Source organism: Grampus griseus (genome assembly GCF_964374135.1).
Source record: "Grampus griseus genome assembly, chromosome: 18".
Classification (NCBI taxonomy): domain Eukaryota; kingdom Metazoa; phylum Chordata; class Mammalia; order Artiodactyla; family Delphinidae; genus Grampus; species Grampus griseus.
In genome coordinates this window covers 26,533,004-26,554,937 of record NC_139012.1, presented here as the reverse complement: position 1 = coordinate 26,554,937, position 21,934 = coordinate 26,533,004, and the positions used below count along the sequence as shown (strand labels likewise).

The 21,934-nt window shown below is 35.1% G+C and overlaps 1 protein-coding gene across 6 annotated transcripts in view; it reads right to left on the bottom strand.

Moving 5' to 3' along the window:
- The window catches only part of RBM26 (RNA binding motif protein 26), a 76,529-nt gene that overhangs the window by 37,062 nt on the left and 17,533 nt on the right, over positions 1–21,934 (bottom strand). For 3 of the 6 annotated variants that reach the window (XM_082675336.1, XM_082675331.1, XM_082675334.1), the window contains exons 2-9: positions 12,529–12,647; positions 11,776–11,912; positions 8,037–8,125; positions 7,152–7,369; positions 5,002–5,262; positions 4,065–4,304; positions 3,478–3,648; positions 2,974–3,114 (exon numbers count right to left, since the gene is read on the bottom strand). In XM_082675336.1, coding sequence (XP_082531462.1) covers positions 2,974–3,114; positions 3,478–3,648; positions 4,065–4,304; positions 5,002–5,262; positions 7,152–7,369; positions 8,037–8,125; positions 11,776–11,912; positions 12,529–12,647 — 1,376 coding nt within the window. The remainder of the gene's footprint in view (positions 1–2,973; positions 3,115–3,477; positions 3,649–4,064; positions 4,305–5,001; positions 5,263–7,151; positions 7,370–8,036; positions 8,126–11,775; positions 11,913–12,528; positions 12,648–21,934) is intronic. The other 3 variants (XM_082675333.1, XM_082675335.1, XM_082675332.1) reach the window with 2 other exon arrangements.

The following is a 21,934-nucleotide window of genomic DNA, read 5'->3' as shown; positions in this document are numbered from 1 at the left end:
GATATTATCATCTGCCTAATTATCCAAAACAGAAACCTGGTGTCTTTCATTTCACCTTCTCCATTACCCCCATTCTAAGTACCCAAATTCAATAAATTAAAGGTGTTGTCAACTCTTTCCACTAAACTTAAATCTCTTACTTCCCACTGTTACTACCCTAGTCTAGCTACTTATCATCTCTTTTCTAGAATTTTTCAAACGCCTTTAATTGGCCTCCTACCTCCCCGTTCCCATATCCCTTACTCCCTCTGTTCCTAATCAAAAAGATCTTCCAGTTTCACAAAAGTAGAACAGGATATATGTGCTTTATTGACCCCCTTTTTCCGGCTAACTCTGACTTATCCCACATCTCTACAGCAGATCAGGTGGAAACATCCAGTATCTGGCATTGCTGGCATTCACAGTGCAAGTTGTAGTTTCTTTGCCGAGTGGTATCTTCACAGGACCAGTTCTGCAACAGAATTTCTGGCCTATTCCTGCCTCCCAAACATGTTCACTAGCCCTTTTAAAGAGTCTTTGAGCTATCCAATATCCTTTTGTACTTTAATATATTCTTTATCTGAAGGTTCACCAAGAAAGGCAGTGATGTGTTTGCTCCAACTCATCTGTATTCTCTCACTCATATTCTCTTTCACTGTTATTTATTTAAAAGGAGTGCTAAACACACAGAAGCAAGTTCCTCTTGATATACAATTAGTAAATGTGTCTATTAGTTTTATTTACTGTGTTTTCCCCTGATATCTTTTTAATAAATTGTTTTTCTGCTTAACGTTTTCAGCACTGGTTTTGTTGATGGCAAATGAAAAACCACTTAGCCCTTCTTCCTACCTATCTATATCCAGTCAAGGGAGTGTCTATCAAGTTCTCCACTGCCTTAGAAATCTAGAAAGTACAATTATCACTTTTTTGATTCCAAGGCATCAAAAGGCCTAAAGTTTTTTCATTTGTTTAATAACAATAATTTCCTATAAAGTTGAAAGTATGAAGCATAAAAATATAGTTATCACATAATAGTCTGTGACAAATGTAAATGAGGCCATCTATAGGCTATTAGAAATGTATAATAATTATATAATGAACAATATTATAAACTTTTAATTATGTATATGTCCCAATCCAGGCCAGTAAATTTCAAACCAAATGGGCAATAGATGAGAACATTTTGAGGGGAGGAGGACTGAAAAAAGATAAGGCAACCAGAAGTATAGGTAATCCTCAATTTAAATGGTTTGCTAAATCAGTTGTCTGGTACATAAAAACAATGTTATTAATGGAAAATATATTCCTAAACCAGCTTACAGAAATAGTACATGATGTACCTAAAGAAATTTAAAAAGTAATAAAATAATCATTATGTATAATGATTCTATAAGAAAAGGCATTCAAATTTCTAAGTAGGCATACCAGACATTTATATCTCAATAGAGCCATTTCCTATAACTTGTAACTACATGCATGTGGAGCTGAAATTACCACAATTCCAACTTCTATATGGTAAGATTTATGTGCAAGGGGTTTGATCCTTCTGTCTTCTCTCAATCACCAGCAAAAAACTGTCCTAGATTTGGGATGGATCTAATAAATGTTGATCTATAGTGGCATACATTTATGCCACTCCAAAGCAGCAAGGTAAGAATGAGATGATTTGATGGTTCCAGCAAGAGCAAGGAATACTGGTATAATGAAAAGAAAATGAGTGCTAAGTAGTGACCCAAAGAAGGAAGGGTTTTTCTCTGAACTAGTCAGGTAGGAGACACTCAAGGGATGAGTAAATACCATGAACAGCCATAATCTTAAGTGGCTACTTTTCAATTACAAACAATCTTATTTCCCTTACATAAAAATTGTTAAGAAACCTTTTTTCTATTGCTGTTATTAATGAAAGTCATTAGAATGCCTCAAAGAGACTTTAAAAGGTGTGGGGGGAAAGGGACATCCACATGAAATGTTGTCCTGTGATCTCACAGGATAGAAATTAAAATGTTCCTCAGTCCTCCACCACAGAAAGTTCTCTGAACACTCAAAGTAGATGCTCAGAATCTGACAGTTTCTAATGAACAAACAAAAAAAGTGCAAAGTGTAAGTAAACACAAGTTTACTAAACCACATTAGGTACAGACTGTTACTTATTTAAACAAGTTGGACTTTTATTCACAACTGACAATGCATGACTTTTTTTTTTTTTTTTTACTAGAAATAAAAGATGGCAAGGAAAGATTGGAAAGAAAATGGGATTTAAAAGTTAGTTGAAGTAGTTAGGAAAAAAGATATATTTTTATTGGCCTGTACAATATTTTCTATAATGTCTGACAACATTGCTCCATCTTTCAAATTAATGTGAACTCTCCCTCCTCTGAACCTTTGTATCAGTTTGCACCTCTGTATAGCACTTTTCCTGCCCTGGCTTGTGGACCAGTCTAAATTCTATATTCTTCTCCCATTTAGAAATTATACCAAAAAGTCTGTCTCCTCTAAGAAAATTTTAAAAGCTAACAAGTCACTTTCTAAAATATAATTCTTTTTGCTTAAAGTATTATAAGCAAACCAGTATCAAATTCTAACATGTCAAAAGCAAACAAAAATAAAATATGTATCAAGCATTAAATTTGTACAGCTAATTTCATGATCTAAACTACAAAAGAATTTATCTTTAGGAATTAAAGCATTATTCTTAAAGAGTTTAAATGAACCAATTAAGACTGTAAATGATAGCATATACCCCCAAAAAGCTAGAAAATAAGGACTTTGGGGAAATTCCTTTCCCCTTGGATGACAGAATAAAATGTCACCAACACCACAAATAGGGTACCACACATTACCTTCTCTCTCATGTGAGACCAAAGGATCCAAGGAACAAACATAAGCATCATCCCTTACTCAACTCCAATAAACACAGGACCGACTGTTCTTTTCAAATGCTTTGCCACTCTTGATATTATGAAAATGATAAGAAGAAAAGATTCATCACAGTACCTCTGGGTGGCAAATCCATATCCCCTGATGTTAGTCCTATCAAGTTAGGCCTTTGTGCATGCACTCTGTGTCGATACATTGGTCTGGAAGTGTTTGTTATGCTTGGGGCTTCAGGATTGTAGCCATCTGTGTCATATGTATCTGGTAATACAAAAACTGCAATTAAAAAACAATTATAAAACTCCTCTTGGTAATTTTTTTATATTGATAATAGAAAAAGTCAACTACGTAACATATTACTAATTCATAACTAACATGCATATGTATTTTTAAAAATAGTCTTATAAAAATTAAATGTTATTAAAAACTTAGTTTTTTAAAAAGTGTAACTGAGAACTTATATTTAATGTGCATTCACCATGTCTACATTTTATTCCATATAATTTTAGTAAGAAAAACAGACTTGATAGAGCAATTCACTCTCTAGACATTTTTAAATTCCTCACCTAAAACTCTTCTCTAAACTATACTACATTATTAATACAGAGAGGGCCAAAACCGCACCTGCAGTAAAAAGAGAGGGTGGAGCAGGAGGAGGCTGGTGATGGATGCCAGTTGTTACCACAGTAGGAACAGAGCTGGTCGCAGAGTTTGGGGGAGCATCCATGCCAGATGGTTGCAAAGGAGGAAGTGGAGGTGGTGGTCCTGTCAAAACCAAAGAATAAGAAATATCATCTGAAAGCAAACAAATAAAATAAGTTATTGTATATCCAAACGTGATATTCTCCTTTAGCAAATTATAATATCTACAAACACCAAGCTCTTACAACTATATGAGTTTTTCAGGGTAAAATATTCATTTAATGTATTCCAAAACAGGTTTGTCTTAAGCTATAAAGGACTACAGATAGCTGGGATTCATCAGTAACATGCATAATTCAGGGCCACCCTAAACCACAGTAAACCATAGGTTTGGCACAGCCTGAAAAATAAGGAGTATATTCCAGATGGGAGCATCTTACTCTTAGTTCCTAACAGGCATCTATAGGATTACTTTAGATACTTTTAACAAAATCAAGCATCAAACTATCAACTTTTATAAAAGACTATGAATGGATAGATAATAAGCATAGGCAAACATATTTACTTACCTGTGACAGGTGGTAGACTGGGTGGTAATGGGCCTGGCGGTGGCACTGGGGGTCTCAGATTCACAGGTGGGGGTGTAAGAATTGGTGGTGGTGGAGGGAGTCCAGGAGGAGGTGGTCCTTCAACAACAGGAGGCTGTGCTGGGAAAGGCAGCATACCAGGAAGATTGACATCTTCTACAACTACCGGGTCACTTCCATGATCAAAAGGGCACATGTCTCCTCTCATACAGAAACCCTTTTCTGTGAGGAAGAACAATTAGAAAGAAATATGAAAACCGCTGGACATATACATTTTCTCTAAGTTAAAAAAAGTGGAGATATTTAAAAATAGGAATATTTTTAATACTGGGCAAATATAAGTAACCATATCACAAGAGCTACCTACTCATTTCCAGTAATATAAAATATATATTAAGTGAAAATATAGCTAACATACCCACTAAAAAATATTACCAAATTAAAATGAGTATACCCAGCTAGCAACATGATACAGCTTTAATACAGTTTACAAAACTTTTACAGTAAAATCTTAAAGAGTCTTCAATTCATTTATAAAATGCTTATATAGGTGATATTCACATTTCTAGGTTTTACTAACATTCTAATAACCACTGATTTCTAAAGAAGTAAGTTTTGTCAAGAATGTTTCAGTAGCCAATTCCCTGGTAGGTTACTCAGTAGATATTACTCTTGTTTGGCAAATTCCAAAAGTATGTTAAGACTTGGTGCAAATAAACACTATTTAAATTAATATTCAATAGTCAGTGGTGACTAATGAAGACTTCAGTAATATACTGAGGAATTCATGAAGTGCTTAAAACTAATTTCCCACTATTTCCAATAGGTTAAGTCTTTGAGCGTGTATAACCTAAATTTACAGAAGTTACTCAGCTGGAAATATTAATTCGATACCTCATGAAATAGTTGACAGGCTTACCATCATAGTCTCTACACCGTTTCTTTGGCATTGGTGGTCTTACATACGAGTTATGGTCCACTTGGTCTTCATGAAATTCAGACCAACTTTCGGTAGTATTATTACCATGATGAGTAGGAGCAATTACTGTAATAGTGCTGCTCAAAGTAGGTACAGGGTAGTGGCCAGATGAAATATTAGGTACCGAAGAGACTGGAGTATAATTGTTTTCTAATGCATCTGCTCTATCCAGGTCATATTTAGGTTTTACCAGATCCCTTTCTGCAATAAAATATAAATGACTTATAAAACTACACTCTATTAAACAAAAAAACAAAAAACACACATGTCCCCAAGCTAAGAAATAGATATTAGGTTCGCCAAAAGGTTCGTTTGGGTTTTTCCATAAGACGTTATGGAAAAACCCAAATGAACTTTTTGGCCAACCCAATATTTTTGCTAAACATAGAGAAAAAGTTCAAATTTTACACAATCCTCCTTTTAAAAACTATTCAATGTATATACAATGTTCCAAGATAAGCAATTTCTTTTCAATATGACCTAAACTAAAAAACCACACATAAACTTGTTGTACCTAATGAGATTTTTCTTTGAGCTTTACTTAGCAGAGAATTTTTAAATTTTCTTCATTGCAATCTTAGTATGCATAACTTTAGCCAACAAAACAAAATATACAAGTATGGTTATTTTTTCTGTGGTGAATATTTAGTTGTCATCCATTCAAAGGTCCTAGCATGGCTTTATACACTGAACACTATTTGTTGAAGATGAGAATGGATGTGTAAAGAGGAAGAAAAAGGAGTACATAATAAACACAAAGAAATTAACTGGGCCAAGAAAAGAAAATTTACCAAGGAAAGAGAAAAGACATTAAGGAGATCAGTTAAGTGAAGCAATGTGCAGAAAGGCCTAATACACCTAGATCACGGGGCGGGGAAAAACTCTAAGAGTAACAGAGAAATACAGGGCTTATACAAAAGCCATAAATATTATTTCCTAAAGACTAAAAGTAACTATACAATAAAGGTCGCAAGGGTAGTAAAAATCTAAGTTGAGGAAAGGTGTTTTACTCTTAAGGTGTTTAGTTGTTCTACTGCCTGCAATATATCCCTTTCAATAATACACATTGAAAGAAAAATATGCATGTTGGAAATGAGACACTCCTGTAAACTCACACATCTGAAATGAAAATTTTTAACTGTTTTCATAGTTTTGAGGTCTGATATATGATAAACTGAACATACTTAAAATGTACAATTTAATGAATTTTGATCGATGTATACACCTGTGAAACCAAACATCACAATCAAAATAAGGTATATACTGTACATACTCATCACCCCCAAAAAGTATCCTTGTTCCCTTTTATGATCCATCTCTCCTTTACTTTATCCCAGGCAACCACTGAGTTGTTTTCTGTCATCATAGATTAGTCTGCATTTTCTAAAATTCTACGTCTGTCTGTCTGTCTGTCTGTCTGTCTGTCTCTCTCTCTCTCTCTCTCTCTCTCACACACACACACACACACACACACACACACTTTTTTGTGTGGCTTCTTTCAATCAGCATAATTATTTTGAGATTCATGCATTTTCCTGCATGTATCAATAGTTCTTTCCTTTTTATCCATTCTATGGATATACCATAATTTGTTCATCTATTCACCTGTTGATGGACGTTTGGATTGTTTCTAGCTTTTGGCTATAACAAATGAAGCTGCCATGACCATCTGTGTATGTCTTTGTGTGGAAATACACTTTCATTTCTTTTAAGTAAACACCTAGGAGTGGAATGACTGACTGGATCATTTGGTAGGTACAGGCTTAACATTTTTAAGATACTGTTCAAGTGTTTTCCAAAGAGTTCCAGCTTATCTCCATCCTCACCAACACTGGGTAAAGCAAGTCTTTTTAATTTCAATCATTCTGATGGGTGTACAGTGGTAATTCATTGTAGCTTTAATTTGTATAAAATAAAAATTTTTAAAGAAATTTTTAAAAAGTATTCACTTGGACCCACAAAATACATCAAAATAGAAAAAAATAAAGATAACACTGACAAAATTAAAACAATTTTTAAAACCCTCAAATACAGAATTTTTTTCACAATGAAAGTGCCAACCAAAATACACATATATGTGGATTATTTACCCCTGCTTCGGGTCCTGCTTCTGCTTCTAGTCCTGCTTCTATCTCTATCCCTGTCACGAAGCCTCTCTTTACTCCAACTTCGACTCCGACTCCTGCTGTAACTGCGACTTCGCCCTCGTCTTCTATTGTACCGGTCTCTGTATGAATCTCTTCGAGGAGGGTTTCGATCATAATCTCTTTTGCGAGAACGATCATCTTTTTTCCTCTCATCACGACTTCTAAAGAAATATATGATCACTTTTATGAAAATATTTAAGTGGATACAGGAAAAACTCTAATTAAATGCAAAAGTTCTATTTTATTCTTGTACCATGATTCTTTATCCCATCATCAGAATACAAACATAGGAAACTCAAAAAACTGAAAACCTGAACATGACCTGCTAAAGTACTCTAAAACCTCTAAGGAAAAAAAGAACTCTTTTGAAGTCTTCATTTTATACACAAATGCATCTATACATTAAGGGATCTGTACATATGTCCTGTAGTATATATTGTCTTGTACACAGTCTCATACTTATAGGTATATATTACATGCACTGCACTCTAAATGCTTTTGAAGCCTTAATGGGAAAAATAATGTATTTACTCTAAAGGGAAACTTTGGGCAAAAAAGGTCTCACATTAAGACTTCACTGGAATTTGCAGTTAGGAATAAAAATAATAACAATAACCAACATATGCCAAGCACTGTTCTAAATCTCACTTCCAGGACCAACAAATCACACCTAGATATTCTTGGTAGAAAAGGAGTGAGTTATCACTTTCCTAGACCAATAAAAGAGTAGATATTACTTACCCCTATGTAAAAGAAAATCAAGTCTAAATATTCATATAAAATAAAAGTAATGTCTAAACATTGAACATGGTTCAAAGAATCAATCACCTATTTTCTCTGTATCGGGAGCTTGACTGAGGAGGACTGTGATTTAGCCTTCTAGAAAACTTCTTCTCTCGCTCTTCCTCTTTTGTGATCTGATACACAAAGAAAAATGTGTGCAAATTTAACAACAGTTATTCCTTGCCATGTTACTGTTTCAATGACTTAACTGATATTAAAATATGAGCAATAGAGTCTTCTTGTGAAAGCATTAAACAAAATAAATTTGTCTTCTAAGTACAATCATTTAATTTAACAATAAAAGACAGGCTTGCTGAAAGTTAAAGTGAACGGTAAAGAAATTCATAAATGTTTATCGTAGGTAACAGTAGCAAGAAAAACATTTTAAGCAAGTGTCCTCATTTTACACATCATTAATGGAAAGCCAATTTTATTCCTTCTTTCAAAAGTCCATTCAAGTTTTGGTTTCATGGATTTGATCTGGCACCAAACACATGAGGGACTAAAGGAGAATGCATTAGAACTAACCAAGTCATAGAAAAAGAAAACATTTGAGAAAAAAATACCTGTGAAAATAAACAAGTGAAAACAGTTCTCTAGTTTCTCACAGCAGTATGACAGCTATACATTCCTCTTTCCTACAATTCATATTATATAATTAATATAATGCAGCCCTGAAAAACATTCCCTTGATCAGTGCTACTTTCTCTAGACCAGTTTTCCATGCTGCCCAAAAAACTGGTTCCACAGGACATTAAGAGGTGTTATTAGAGAAAAAAGGATTCAGAGCATAAACAAATTCAGAAAATATTGAACATGAGCTTCTGTAAATATGATAGGGCTCAAGATTTTGCATGTTTAACAAAAACCCTAAGATATTCTTATGCACATAGTCTACAGATAGCATAAATATGTCCCAGTTTATGCCAGCTGTTTCAGCATTCCTTTGGGTAAAAGCCTCTCACTGTCAAGTGTCTCACACTGGATGATAAATTAAATGGAAATCCTATCAACAGACCAAACTCTGAGAAATAATACTTAAAAGCCTTCTTTTAACAGTTTGCCTTTTTCTTTCTTGTAAGTACTTTTTTTGTTCTACTCTTCCTATCCATTTCAACCTTCCCCCCTGCAAAAACAAAACAAAACAAAAAACCCTCCTGATGCACTTTTTCCCTTCAGTTTGCTTCCATGCACTCTTGTAAGTAAGTTAGGTTGACAGACTGTCACATTCCATGGTACCTGCCCAACTGCGAACTTTCACAACACCCACAGCATTTAAAATCCAGACTGCCATCTGACATTTCGGTTCTGAAAGATGGAGGGATAAATATCCTTCACAACTGCTCAAGACAACTGTGGTGAAATATTATTATATCAACAGATGTAAGACTAAGGCTTACTGCTTCTCAAACAAAGAGCCCATGATTTACTCAAGATTTCCAAGAATTAAAATATAATTTGCAATTATCTGGAAAAAATTCTGGAACCAATCCAGACTTCCATCAATGGGTAAAATTTAAATAAATTATTGTATATCTCTATGTTGCATAAGCAGTTGCCAAGACAATATCCACTATCCCATTCTTCCTTACTAACAGACCCCCTATACCGTTAGGTACAAAACATGCAGTTATAAAATTATTTCTGGTCTTCCTCTGAAGACAGAAGTGATGGGGGTGTCTTATGTATATGTGCATGTAACTATATATATATATATATATATATACACATGTGTGCAAATATGTTCAGATATACAGAGACAAAAATACATTTGAGAATTATATAATACATATGTAAATATATATGTAAATTACAATACATATCATACATATGTAAATATTATTATATAACACATATGTAAACATAACGAACATATATTACTTATATAATCTGGAAAAAAACAGATTATCAGGTGAAAAAAAACCAAGGGCCACAACCACACCCAACACACAACAATGTCTCAACAATAATAGCAACTATCATAACTACTTTGTGCCACACACTCTGCCAAGTGCTTCACAGACCTTATTTTACTATTCCTCACAACAGTCCTATAATATTTCCATTTCACGGCTGAGTAAACTAAGGGTTGGAAAAGTAATAATTTCAAGGTCACAAAACAGTGGTAAAATTTTTTTTTAATTAATTTTATTTATTTTTATTTTTGGCTGCATTGGGTCTTTGTTGCTGTGCACAGGCTTTTCTCTAGTTGCGGCGAGCAGAGGCTACTCTTCGTTGCAGTGCGCAGGCTTCTCATTGGCTGGCTTCTCTTGTTGCAAAGCATGGGCTCTAGGCGTGCAGGCTTCAGCAGTGTGGCACTCAGGCACAGTAGTTGTGGCTCGTGGGCTCTAGAGCGCAGGCTCAGTAGTTGTGGCACATGGGCTTCATTGCTCCGCGGCATGTGGGATCCTCCCGGACCAGGGCTTGAACCAATGTCCCCTGCATTGGCAGGCGGACTCTCAACCACTGCGCCACCAGGGAAGCCCCAAACAGTGGTAAAAATTTAACCAAGATTTGTTTGACCTAAAACTAGGCTAACCATGGATATATTATATTAATAGCTTAATTGTCAATGATTATTTTTGTTAAAATTACAATCTTTAAACATCAAACTGAGGAAATTTGAACTATTATATGATTATTAAACAAGAGGGTAATCTTGTATGAAAGGTAAACACCTCTTAAAGTATGAAGTCATTTACATTGCCCTGTGAAGGTCCTTTTATTTGACTACCTTAAAAATAGTCCCCTACAGGGCTTCCCTGGTGGCGCAGTGGTTAAGAATCTGCCTGCCAATGCAGGGGACATGGGTTCGAGCCCTGGTGTGGGAAGATCCCACATGCCGTGGAGCAACTAAGCCCATGTGCCACAACTACTGAAGCCTGCGCACCGCAACAAGAGAAGCCACTGCAATGAGAAGCCCGTGCACTGCAACGAAGAGCAGCCCCCGCTCACCACAACTAGAGAATGCCCGTGTGCAACAAGGAAGACCCAACACAGCCAAAAATAAATAATAAATAAATAAATCTATTAAAAAAAAAAAGTCCCCTACAAAATGCATGTAGGCAGAAGCAAACCGATCTACTGACAATCTAACTATTTTCATAGAACACAGATAATAAGAGTCTATACCTATAAATACTGTGCAGAAAAGAATTAAAAGCACTCCTGAGACTGTTATCTTTAGAAAGACCTGCTGATAAGGTAAGCCCTTAGCTGGCATCTGCAAACAACAATTTCTGGAAGGTTCACATCATTCCCTGATAACAATAGCTCACTATGCCTAAACTGTCTGGATAAACAATATGGTCTATGCTGAACATCTGCTTTCCTCCTCAGAGTCTGGAATTTTGGTACATATGAGGCTGAAGATGCCTATGTAACCAGCGCTAAATAAAAACCCTGGGCACTGTGTCTCTAATGAGCGCCCCTGGTTCACACATGTTGTCACTACTTGTTAAGTGCATCTGCTTTGACTCCACTGGAAGAAACCTCTGGAAATCTGTTCCTGTTTTTCCCCAGATTTTGCACCATATACGTTTTTCCCTTTGCTGATTTTGCTTTGTATCCTTTCACTGTAAGAAATCATAGCCATGAGTATGACTATACACTCTGAGTTCTGTGAGTACTCCTAGTGAAATAATCAAACCTGGAGGTGGTCTTGAGGACTCCCGACACAGATAAAAATAAACAAAACTAAAAATAAATTAAAAAAAATAAAACTCAGTTTAATCACTCCAAATATGTTTTTAAAGAACATGTAAAGTTTAACACAAATTCTTACCTCTTCTTTTTTTATATCTTTTTCTTGGTGCTGAAAAAATTCTACCTTTAAGCTTCCTGATGATGGCTGCTCTGGAGGAGGTAGATAACTCTTTGTATTCACAGCATCAAAAAGTTTTTCCACAAATATCTGTGTCTCTAAAAATAAAACCAAAACCAGCATAGATTAAAAATCATTTGCTAAGATATTTATTCTCTACTTCTCCACATCAGTATGATGAAATATGCCTTGATTTTTATAAATCTAAAAATTATACTAAGACCAACAGCTTCCCAACCAGTGTACTATGGCACAAGTCCCATGGTAATACTGATCCATTCAATTCTCAGGATGCTGAGGGCTAGAATGGCTAGAGCCTCTGGGTCAGTCGCTCCCAGCCATCACTAGTCTCCATGTATCCTGCCTAGTGTGCCAAACAGAAATATTATCATTACCTAAATGCTGGCAAGGTGAAAAAATTTGAGAAGCACTGTGCTAGACAACATCCAAAGTAGGTTCCTAAGCAGTACTATCTTTCAGTCATTTTCTTAATCTCTCAAGAAAAAAATAACAGCATTCTTTAAGAATAAGCATATGGACGTTAATGAAAGAAAAGATTTCCATTATAAATAAGCTATGGATATAATCAGTAATAATACTATTTGTTCAACTTTGTTACAGTTAGAGTCTGTCTCTTACTGAATTCCTTTAACACTCTCTGAATCTTATTTTAAATAACTTTTTAAATTAGTATTTTTAAACCAAAGATCTTACCTTTTTGAAGAAATACATCCAGTTGATCAATACATAACGCCTTTAATTCTTTTTCACTTTTGTCTTTCTTTACCAAAGCGAGAACATATTTTGCCAGGGCTGATGGATCTGCATCACAGCTGAAGAAAAAAGCAATGTTGAAGGAAATTTAACCATAAACAATTGCACATTCTACGAATTCCAGTTACAAACTAATAGCATGATAGTTAAATGAGTTAATATATGTAAAAAAGCATCTGGTTCATAGAAAGCAATGAAGAAATATCAGTTTCTCTCCCTTATCTTAATATGCTTTACGTGGTATATGTAGTCATCATTCAGTATTCTGCCAAATACACACTAATACATGTATTAAAGATTCAGTAGGCTCTATTATTAAAAAAAGAAGTTATGACAAATTATAAACAACACCAAAACATCAAAAACTAATAATTAGTGTGGTACCAATAAAAATACCAAGAGGCGGGCTTCCCTGGTGGCACAGTGGTTGAGAGTCCGCCTGCTGATGCAGAGGACACGGGTTTGTGCCCCGATCCGGGAAGATCCCACATGCCGCAGAGCAGCTGGGCCCATGAGCCATGGCCGCTGAGCCTGCGCGTCCGGAGCCCGTGCTCCACAACGGGAGAGGCCACAACAGTGAGAGGCCCGCATACCGCAAAAAAAAAAACAAAAACAAAAACAAAAAAAACCAAGAGCCTATTCTCCCCCAGAACAAGGTAAATAATGGTCAGAAAAACCCTGAAGAAGAGGACAATAAAGGGAAACTTGAAAACATACCACACAATACAGAATTTTAACGAAAGAAAAGCAAATTTAGAAATAGACCCAAATATATATAGAAACATAAATTTTATAAAGGTGACATCCAAGTCAAGGAAGAAGGGATGAACTACAAAATAAATGGTACTGAGAAAACTTGGCAGCTGTCTTTCTAAAAAATTAAGTTGGACCCATAACTTATTCCATATACCACAGTAAAAACATGAAACCATTAAAGTATTAGAAGAAAACAAGAAAAAGTTATTTTACAACTCTGGAGTAATGAAGACCTTTTGAATTATGAGAGAAAATCCATATATTGCACAAAGTAATTTGATTATACAAAAGAAGCAAAAACTTAAGAATGTAAAAAAGACTTAAAAGTCAAATGAAATACTAAACAGAAAAAGAAATAAAAATGATTCTTAAATATGAGTAAAAATATAACATCATCCATAAGAGAAATTCAAACTTAAGCTATACTGAAATATCATTTTTCTGTTATAAAGTTGATAAAATCTAAATATATGGAAACATATTCTGGAGGCAAGACAGAAACAATCAGTTTTCATACATTATTGCTGCTGAGAGTAAACTGGTAGCTCCTAGGGTATGGCAGTAAAAAGATCACAAATACAACTGACCCAGCAATTCTACTTCAATGAATTAACTTTACAGATATACTTACATGTTCAAAATGATATGTGTACAAGTCATTCAGTGTCACACTGATTGTAAAATCAAAAATCTGCAACTGTCCATTTACAGAGGACTGGAAAAAAAAAGTATACTAAATCTACACAAGGGAATGGGATACAGCAAAAGGACAAAAAAGAATGAGGAAGTTTTCATATCATGGAGAAATTTTCCTATCAATTTGTTAAGTTTAAAAAGCGAGATAGAGAAAAAACTTGTATAGCGTATTACCATTTGTGTGGGAAGAAAAGGAGATTATATATTTGGGTTGGCTTATGTCTGAATAATGAATAGCTATAAGTATAAACAAGTAACTATGGTTATTTGTTGATGGGGGTAGGGAGTAGGAAGTGAAAAAGAAACAGGGTCAGGAGGGAAGAGGGAAAGTTTTTGATGCCCAAACCATGCCCATCCAATTGCTAAAAAGCAGATAATTGTTTTTCAACTAAGCTAAAGTTGCTACCTATTTAATTAAAGATCATTTTACAAGTTAGGGTAAATAATAATAAAATAATAGCAATAGCTAAGCACTAACATTTACTGAACCCTCATTTGCACCATGAACAGTGCTCCACACTTTACATTCTATATTTAGTTCTCATTTTACTGATGAAACTGAGGCTCAGGAAAAAGTTAAGCAAACTGCCCAAGACTACATGTAAATTAGTAACAGAACCAAGATTTAAACCTAAATTTCTTACTCTAAAGTCTGCTCTCTTAACCACTACACCAAATTGCTCTTACAACAAGCTACCCAAAAACCAGACCTCCAATTTACTTACTGCTACAAACATCTAGTTACAGCCACCAACTCCCTATCCATCCTAGTAAAAGCCCCCTACAATTACCTCCCTTAGTTGCTGTCCAAGGCACAGTTCCTCTAATTTACTTCCTCTTGTACTCTCCCCTCAGAGTCCACTATTTCAAACAACCTCTAAATTCCTCAGCCACGTTTGCCTCACTTTCTTTCTACTCTTCTTCTATGCCACCAACTTGGCAAAATCCCAAGTTAGAATCCACCCCCAGCTTAGATTTAACTTCCTAGCTTCTCTTAGTTTCATGCCAGTAACATAAATAATGCTCAGTAAATTAAATTTTCAAAGGACACTGATGACACAAAAAGACTTACCAATTACAGTTTTTAAAAAAAGACAAATACATTAGGGAATTACAGTAGGGAGAGATGACTACAAATGAGGGGGAGAGACAGGATAACCTAATAGTTCATTTGAGGAAAAACAGATACATACATGATACATGACATCCTTCAATTCATTTTTATCGCTCTTTATTGTAACAACTATTAGCAATTTTAACTCTAACAATACTAAACACAAAATAGAAATTCCACATGTTCTACCAAAAGTTCAACTGCTAGAATATTAATAAGGAACTTATACACATTAAAGCTAGAAAATACTTTAATACATATACCAAAAAGTCTTAATTCCTATACATATCTGGAATGTAACAGTTTTACAGAATTATAGCAGTAACATGTCACTGAATCAAAAAGTACATCTTAAAGACACTGGACAGCTTTGGCTGCACAGGCTGCACCTATGGAAAATCTGACTGCAAGTGAATCAATAGGTCTAATACAACCATCTGCATTTTGCTTTGTTTGTTTTATAAGGGCTGTACAGATAAGTCTGATACAGTATCAGAGTTGAGAATTACTCTATTAAGGAACTAGTACAGCATTTATTATATAATGTTAAGACTCCTTAGTGTACATCTTTGTGGTGACTGTGACTTCAAACTCTTCAATCTTCCCTTCAAAAGGCAGAGCCCAATTCCCCATTCTTTGAGAGTAGGCTCAATTTAGTGCCTTGCTTCTAAACAAACAGAATATGGCAGAAGTGATGGTGTCTGATGTTTATGGTCAGACACCATCTAGGTCATTTGCAATTATATATATATTCTAGAGAAATCAGCTGCTATGTTTCAAGGACACTCAAGCAGCCTTACAGAGAGCACCATGTGGCTATGAAATGAGGGCTCCAGGGAGGACTAAGGTCTCTTGCCAAGACCCATACATGAATGAACATGGAAGCCAATTCTACAGACCCAGTGGAACCTTGAAACGACTGCAGCACTGACCAAAAGCTTGACCACAATCTCATGAAAGACTCAGAGCCAGAAATACCTAACTAACCTGCTCCAAATTTCTGACCCACAGGAATGATATATGTCATGAGATGATAAAGGTCTGCTGTGCTACTAAGTTAAGTTTCAGGGTAATCTGTTAGTAATTACATATCAACTTTTCTCATAGATCTATTTCCATTTATCTACAAAGACTTGAAGTGGGTTATAACCTAAACAGGAAAAAAAAAAAATCATTTCAATGGTACATGAGATTTTTAAACACTTTCTCTTTGAAATTTATTTCAATATATTTATTTATACCAACAATTTTTTAAATGCAGACAAAGTGATTTGTGGTAAGTTAATTTTTTCATGTTTATCACAATGAGCATTATTAAATAATGCTAATATTAATAATGCTAACGTTAATATTGTGCATTAATATTAAATGCACAATATTAAAGATAATATTCATGTTGGTAATTTTGTGAGAAAAATTTTAGAGCCTGCTTTTCACTTAATTGCTAGTGAAGGTGATGATATGACTCCAGAGACAATGGGCCATGAATTTTCCCATTTTTCTGAAACACCAATTAAACAAGGAATTTCCTTTAGCAAAAAGTCCACAGATAAGGATATAGGAAAGAGCTGGACAACGAATTCAAAGAAACTGGAGAGGCTGGGGTCAGCCTCTGTGATGAAATAAGCATGAAGAAATGGGACAATAACCTCATGATGTATCTATAGATACACTTATATCTGGCAATCTGGTAACACTGCATGAGAGACCATGAAACAGTACTTTCCCATGTTAGGTAACCTGAATAAGCACAATCAACTAAACATTAACCTAACTAGACACCAAGCTGAACATACTTCAGTTTACTGGAAATCACTGTGATACATAATACTATCACTGTGTTACACAGTTTTATTGCAACTGTTAATGAACAAATTCAGAATCTCTACATTGAGTCCAAATGCTATAGTCTGATTGAGTATTGGTTTGATTGTTGTAGTGAATTTTCAACTTAATAACAGCCTTTCTAATAACTGTCACTTTATATTTCTCTTAGCTAAACACCAAATCTATTCCATTCCCTCCATTATTTTTTAAACAGGACACTTTAAAAGTGAATTAAAATGTTAGCAGCTAAAAATGTGGAGAAAGACTTTTGCGATTTTTAAAAAATTATTGTGGCCTAGAATACAGTTTTATAAAACAGCAAGATAAACTCCTGAACAATCTTTGCTCAACATCTTCTATTAGAAGCAATTCAAACCAAATCAAGAACCAAAAAAAGCCACAACAATCATAATGAATTAACTACCATACAAAAAAATGTTAAATACTTAAAACAGTCTGAAAGGTAGATTACTTTTTAAAATTTGTTAGACTGCAAATTACACAGTAGAAGCAAGGTTTACAATTTCACATTTAACAACAGAACAGGTAAATATGCATTTGGGAGGTAATTTTTCTTAAGTCCTATAGGAAGCCACTTCATTTTTATTTTAATAACTTTTGAAAACAAAAAAAGGTATGTAGTTACAAATTATAGCTAAGTAAAAAATAATTTGAACCACAGAAGTTTAATAATATACCAAAATGTTATGGATCAGGGACAAAAGGCAAACTGTGTGTTCTCTTTTCTATTTATCTTAATTAAAAGTACCAATGCTACTTCATCTGAACATCTAGCGATAATAATCTGCTATGCAAAATTAATGAAGTAAAAATGTTTAAATTACTGAATCAAAAGAAAACTATATTCTGATAGTAAGGGGTTACTTTTAAAAACTGTCTCCATGGTAAGCAAGATTGTTCACGAGGTACTTTACTATACCAGTTGGTACTGCTGATGATAGGTTTGTGATTTGAATGACACATTATCTTGTCAAAGCTAGTCTTTACCCTCTGCTACACTGCCAGCATTCTAGAAACATGTGAAAGAAAAGTGGGGCTGAAATCTTCTTTCAGATCAGGGAAAGAGAAAAAAAGAATCAGATTTTGAAAATGTTAAGGACAAAAAAATAATACTGAAACAGTGACAAACTTCACTCCTACCTTAGAAAACAGGCTGAATTCCCACTAAGTCTCTGTTCCATAAGTACTTCTAAGCCCAGCAAAAACATAATCTGCCAATAAAGTACAATTCTGACCACAGAGTGCTCCAACTTCAATTACCCTTCTGTGTGTGTGTTGGGGGTAGGAGGGTGGAAGCAGTGAGGGGATAGAAGGAGGGGAGCAGGGAAAACACAACAAAAACCAGAAACTACAAAATAAAGAAGACATGGCTTACCAATAGCACTGTGGAAGGTGGGGTGAAGGGGAAGCAACTAAGTATTTCAACTTACAAAAGTCAAATGAGATAAAGCATTAAAATGGAGGAAAACAAATCATAACCAGAGAGGAAACAGTGCAGCTCTCCCATGCAGTAGGGAGTGCCACTGCTTTCACTTCTAGGTGCCACCTTTTATAAATATATAAACAAAGTCAAACATTCTTAGAAAATGACCAGAATGGTAAATGGATATCATTATCAGATAACTTGCTAGGGATTCTTGTGTAGCCAGACAATACACACACAGAAGGCATTCTCATATAAACAAGTGCTCCGAAGAGAAAAAAAATGCCAGGTAATGGGATAAAGTATAGAAGAAGAGGAATGAAGGGAAAAAAAGAGGAAGAAAGAAAACGGTGGGAGGAGAAGGAATGAATGAGGAGATCCTAGATAAGATTATCAGGTAAGGATATTTAAACAGGGTCAGAATTTAAATAGGGAACAGAATGTAGTGCAAGCAAGCTTTTTGGCTTTCTGGAAAAAGGTCAGCCCAGGCAGAGGGAACCAACAGGAAAGGGCTGAGGTGGGTATCTACTGATACTTGACTCTTGAGGGAAAGGAGTCCAGTGCTCCATTCCATCCAAATGTGTCATGCACATTTGGATTTCTAATCTCTCACCTTTGTTAAGGATTTAAAATTTACATCAGATCACTATGAAGTCATTCAAACCAATGATTTTAAAGGCATAAAAATAAAATTGTATCAATCTCTGAATATATTCAGTTAAGGATACAACTAATAATAATACCCTTGAAAAGCATGGGTGAATATCTAAGAGGGTCTTTCTCCTCCAGCTGTATCTGGGAAGGAGAGCACATGCACTAAATAAGTTAGAAAAGCCAAAGCAATGCAGAAAATCAAATGTTTTAATAAAATCTCCAAAAAGAACTTAATTTTCTTAAGAAAGACTTCAAAAAACATGAATCAAATAACTGAGTCACTTTGCTGTACAGCAGAGATCAGCACAACACTGTAAATCAACTATACCTCAATTAAAAAAAGAATCACCCCTAGATATAAAGGTTCTAATTAATCTTCCTAACACACTCATCATATTAGTTTTTACTTTTTAATTTAGTACTTTCAAAATAGTAACGAGACAGTGAAGCAAAAAACAAAAAGCTAACACACCAGTACAATATTTCAAAAAGAAGTTTGTTTTGTTTTGCCCAAGTTTTTTGGAGGCTTTAGAAATTCAGTGGAAGATAACTGATGAAATTTTACCCAAGCTTCCATTTTCAGTAATCTTGAGAAGGAGGAGCTGGAGGTGGCAGTGGGAATTAAAAATTAAATTTAAATATGTTAACTCAGTCACTTTAGAACACGGATATACACCCACGTCTGTTCCTACCAAATTTTCACTTTATATTCAAGAAAAATATCTAATTTACATCAAAGTCATGCAATTATATTCTGTACACAGAATTACTCTTTTAAAAACCCAAATTCCATTGCAACAAACATACTATATACATTGAAAAATTCAATTACCATAGTTTATTATACGGTTTCATCCAATTCAAAAAAAGAGTAAAACATAGATTATTTGTATGTAGTAATTAGTTACAGCAAAGGTTACTCATAAAGAATTATTACATACCCACTTTATTCTACAAAATAAAATGACCACCACAAAATAAGCATATGTAAACGTGATACATCCATGAGCATCACATGAACCACTTATCACTGCACAAACTTAGTACAAAACATGTAATTATAATGCTGAATACTATTCAGTTAGTTCCTTCATTCCCTTATATTACCCCCAAGAAATGGCAGGAATTCCTCCTTACCTTGAGAGCAGTGGTTCTCAAACTTTTTGGTCTCAGAATCTTTTTACACTTTAAAAATGACAGAGGACCCGGAAAAGCTTTTATTTAAAAGCCAGTATTTACCATATTAAAATTTAAAAATGAGAAAATTCTAAATTATTTAGTTTAAAATAACTAAATAAATCCATTATGATTTAACTATAAATACCTGGGGGTGGGGGGTAGGAGGAGTAATCAAAAGGAGGAACTTATTGATATAAATAAATGGGAAGTCCAAGAGTAGGATTGACTTTAGGCAGAGCTGGATCCAGGAGTTCAAATGATGTTACCAGGACACTCCCTTTCTATTCTGCTTTCCTTTGAACTTGCTTTATTTTGAGGCAGGCACATGTGGCAACAAAAATAGCCCTGAGCAGTTCTGGGCTTACATTATTCTGACAGCTAGTGAAGCCAGAGAAAATAGCCTCCCCTCTCTCCCAGAGCATCATATTGGTCCTTGAAAATGACTGACCTTCTCCCAGTTTGAGCTATACCCCCACTGCAATGCAGGGATGGGCAGAGCTCGATAACTAATAGCCTCACCTGAAACTAAACACAGGAATCCCCTGCTTTTCAAAAGTTTGCTTTATGCCCCTTTGTGAAGCTTTTACAGAAGACCTACATTGGTAACTACTAACCACAAGAAATTCAGAAAGAATTTTCACTTTTATGAGAAAAGGTGAAAAATATAAATAGTGTCCAGCATTTGTTTTGCAGCAAGTTGTATAGAGGTAGCCCGTATCATAAGCAGCCAGAGTGGCACTGCCCAGATCCTTCCCCAAGAACTACACTGGGCATCTCAGCATCAAGCTGCCATAGCTTTGAACTGTATCTGTGAGCAGCTATGTTTTATCTCAATTTATTTTGTGCATCCATTGACAAGATGTGTCCTAAAGTAACTACTTCTTCACTTTACGCCATTTCAGCTTACGAAAAGTTTCACAGGAACACTCTATTTCAGATATCAGGGGAAACCTGTACCCTATATTTTTTTGTGAATAAAGTTACATTCCCACACCAAAATAAAAATTTAGTAAGAAGATTGACAATGGTTCTTTTTTTTTCTTTTTTTTTGCAAATACTATTAATGTCTGCCTTAAATAATAGACTGATACTTACATCTACTTTTATATTCAATCTGTTGTGATACCCTGTTTTGGTTGAAATATAAAATCTGGCCTCACACAGGTATACAGCTGGGAAAGTGGGGACCTCACAGACTCCATGAAAGGGTCTCAGGAAGCTCTAGGAGTCCTCACACCACATTTGAGAATCGCTGCTTTAGAAGTGATTCAGAAAGTATGTGTTAAGCGTCTAATTCAAAGACAAAGTCAGTCTTCACACTCCCAAAGACCCAATAATCAGACTGTATACTGCTCAGTGCAAAAAGCAGTAGCCCAAAGAGCAAATTGAGCACAGATAGGTGTGGTTATAGAATCATGTCACAGAATTCTCTCTTAAAAGAAAAGTGGAACTGCAGATGAAATGCTGATATGGCAGCCCACAACAAAACTCCATTACTTCTTGTACGTTTTACATTCTAATTCACAGCTGAGGAAGAATCAAATTCTCTGGGAAAGGGCTCTGGGGCTTCCAAAGGCCACCCCTTCAGTTACTTATATGTGGATTCACATTTACCTAGTTACAAAACAGATTTGAAGCGCTTATTCCCTTCAGTTACTAAGAGACAGGAGAGGCTA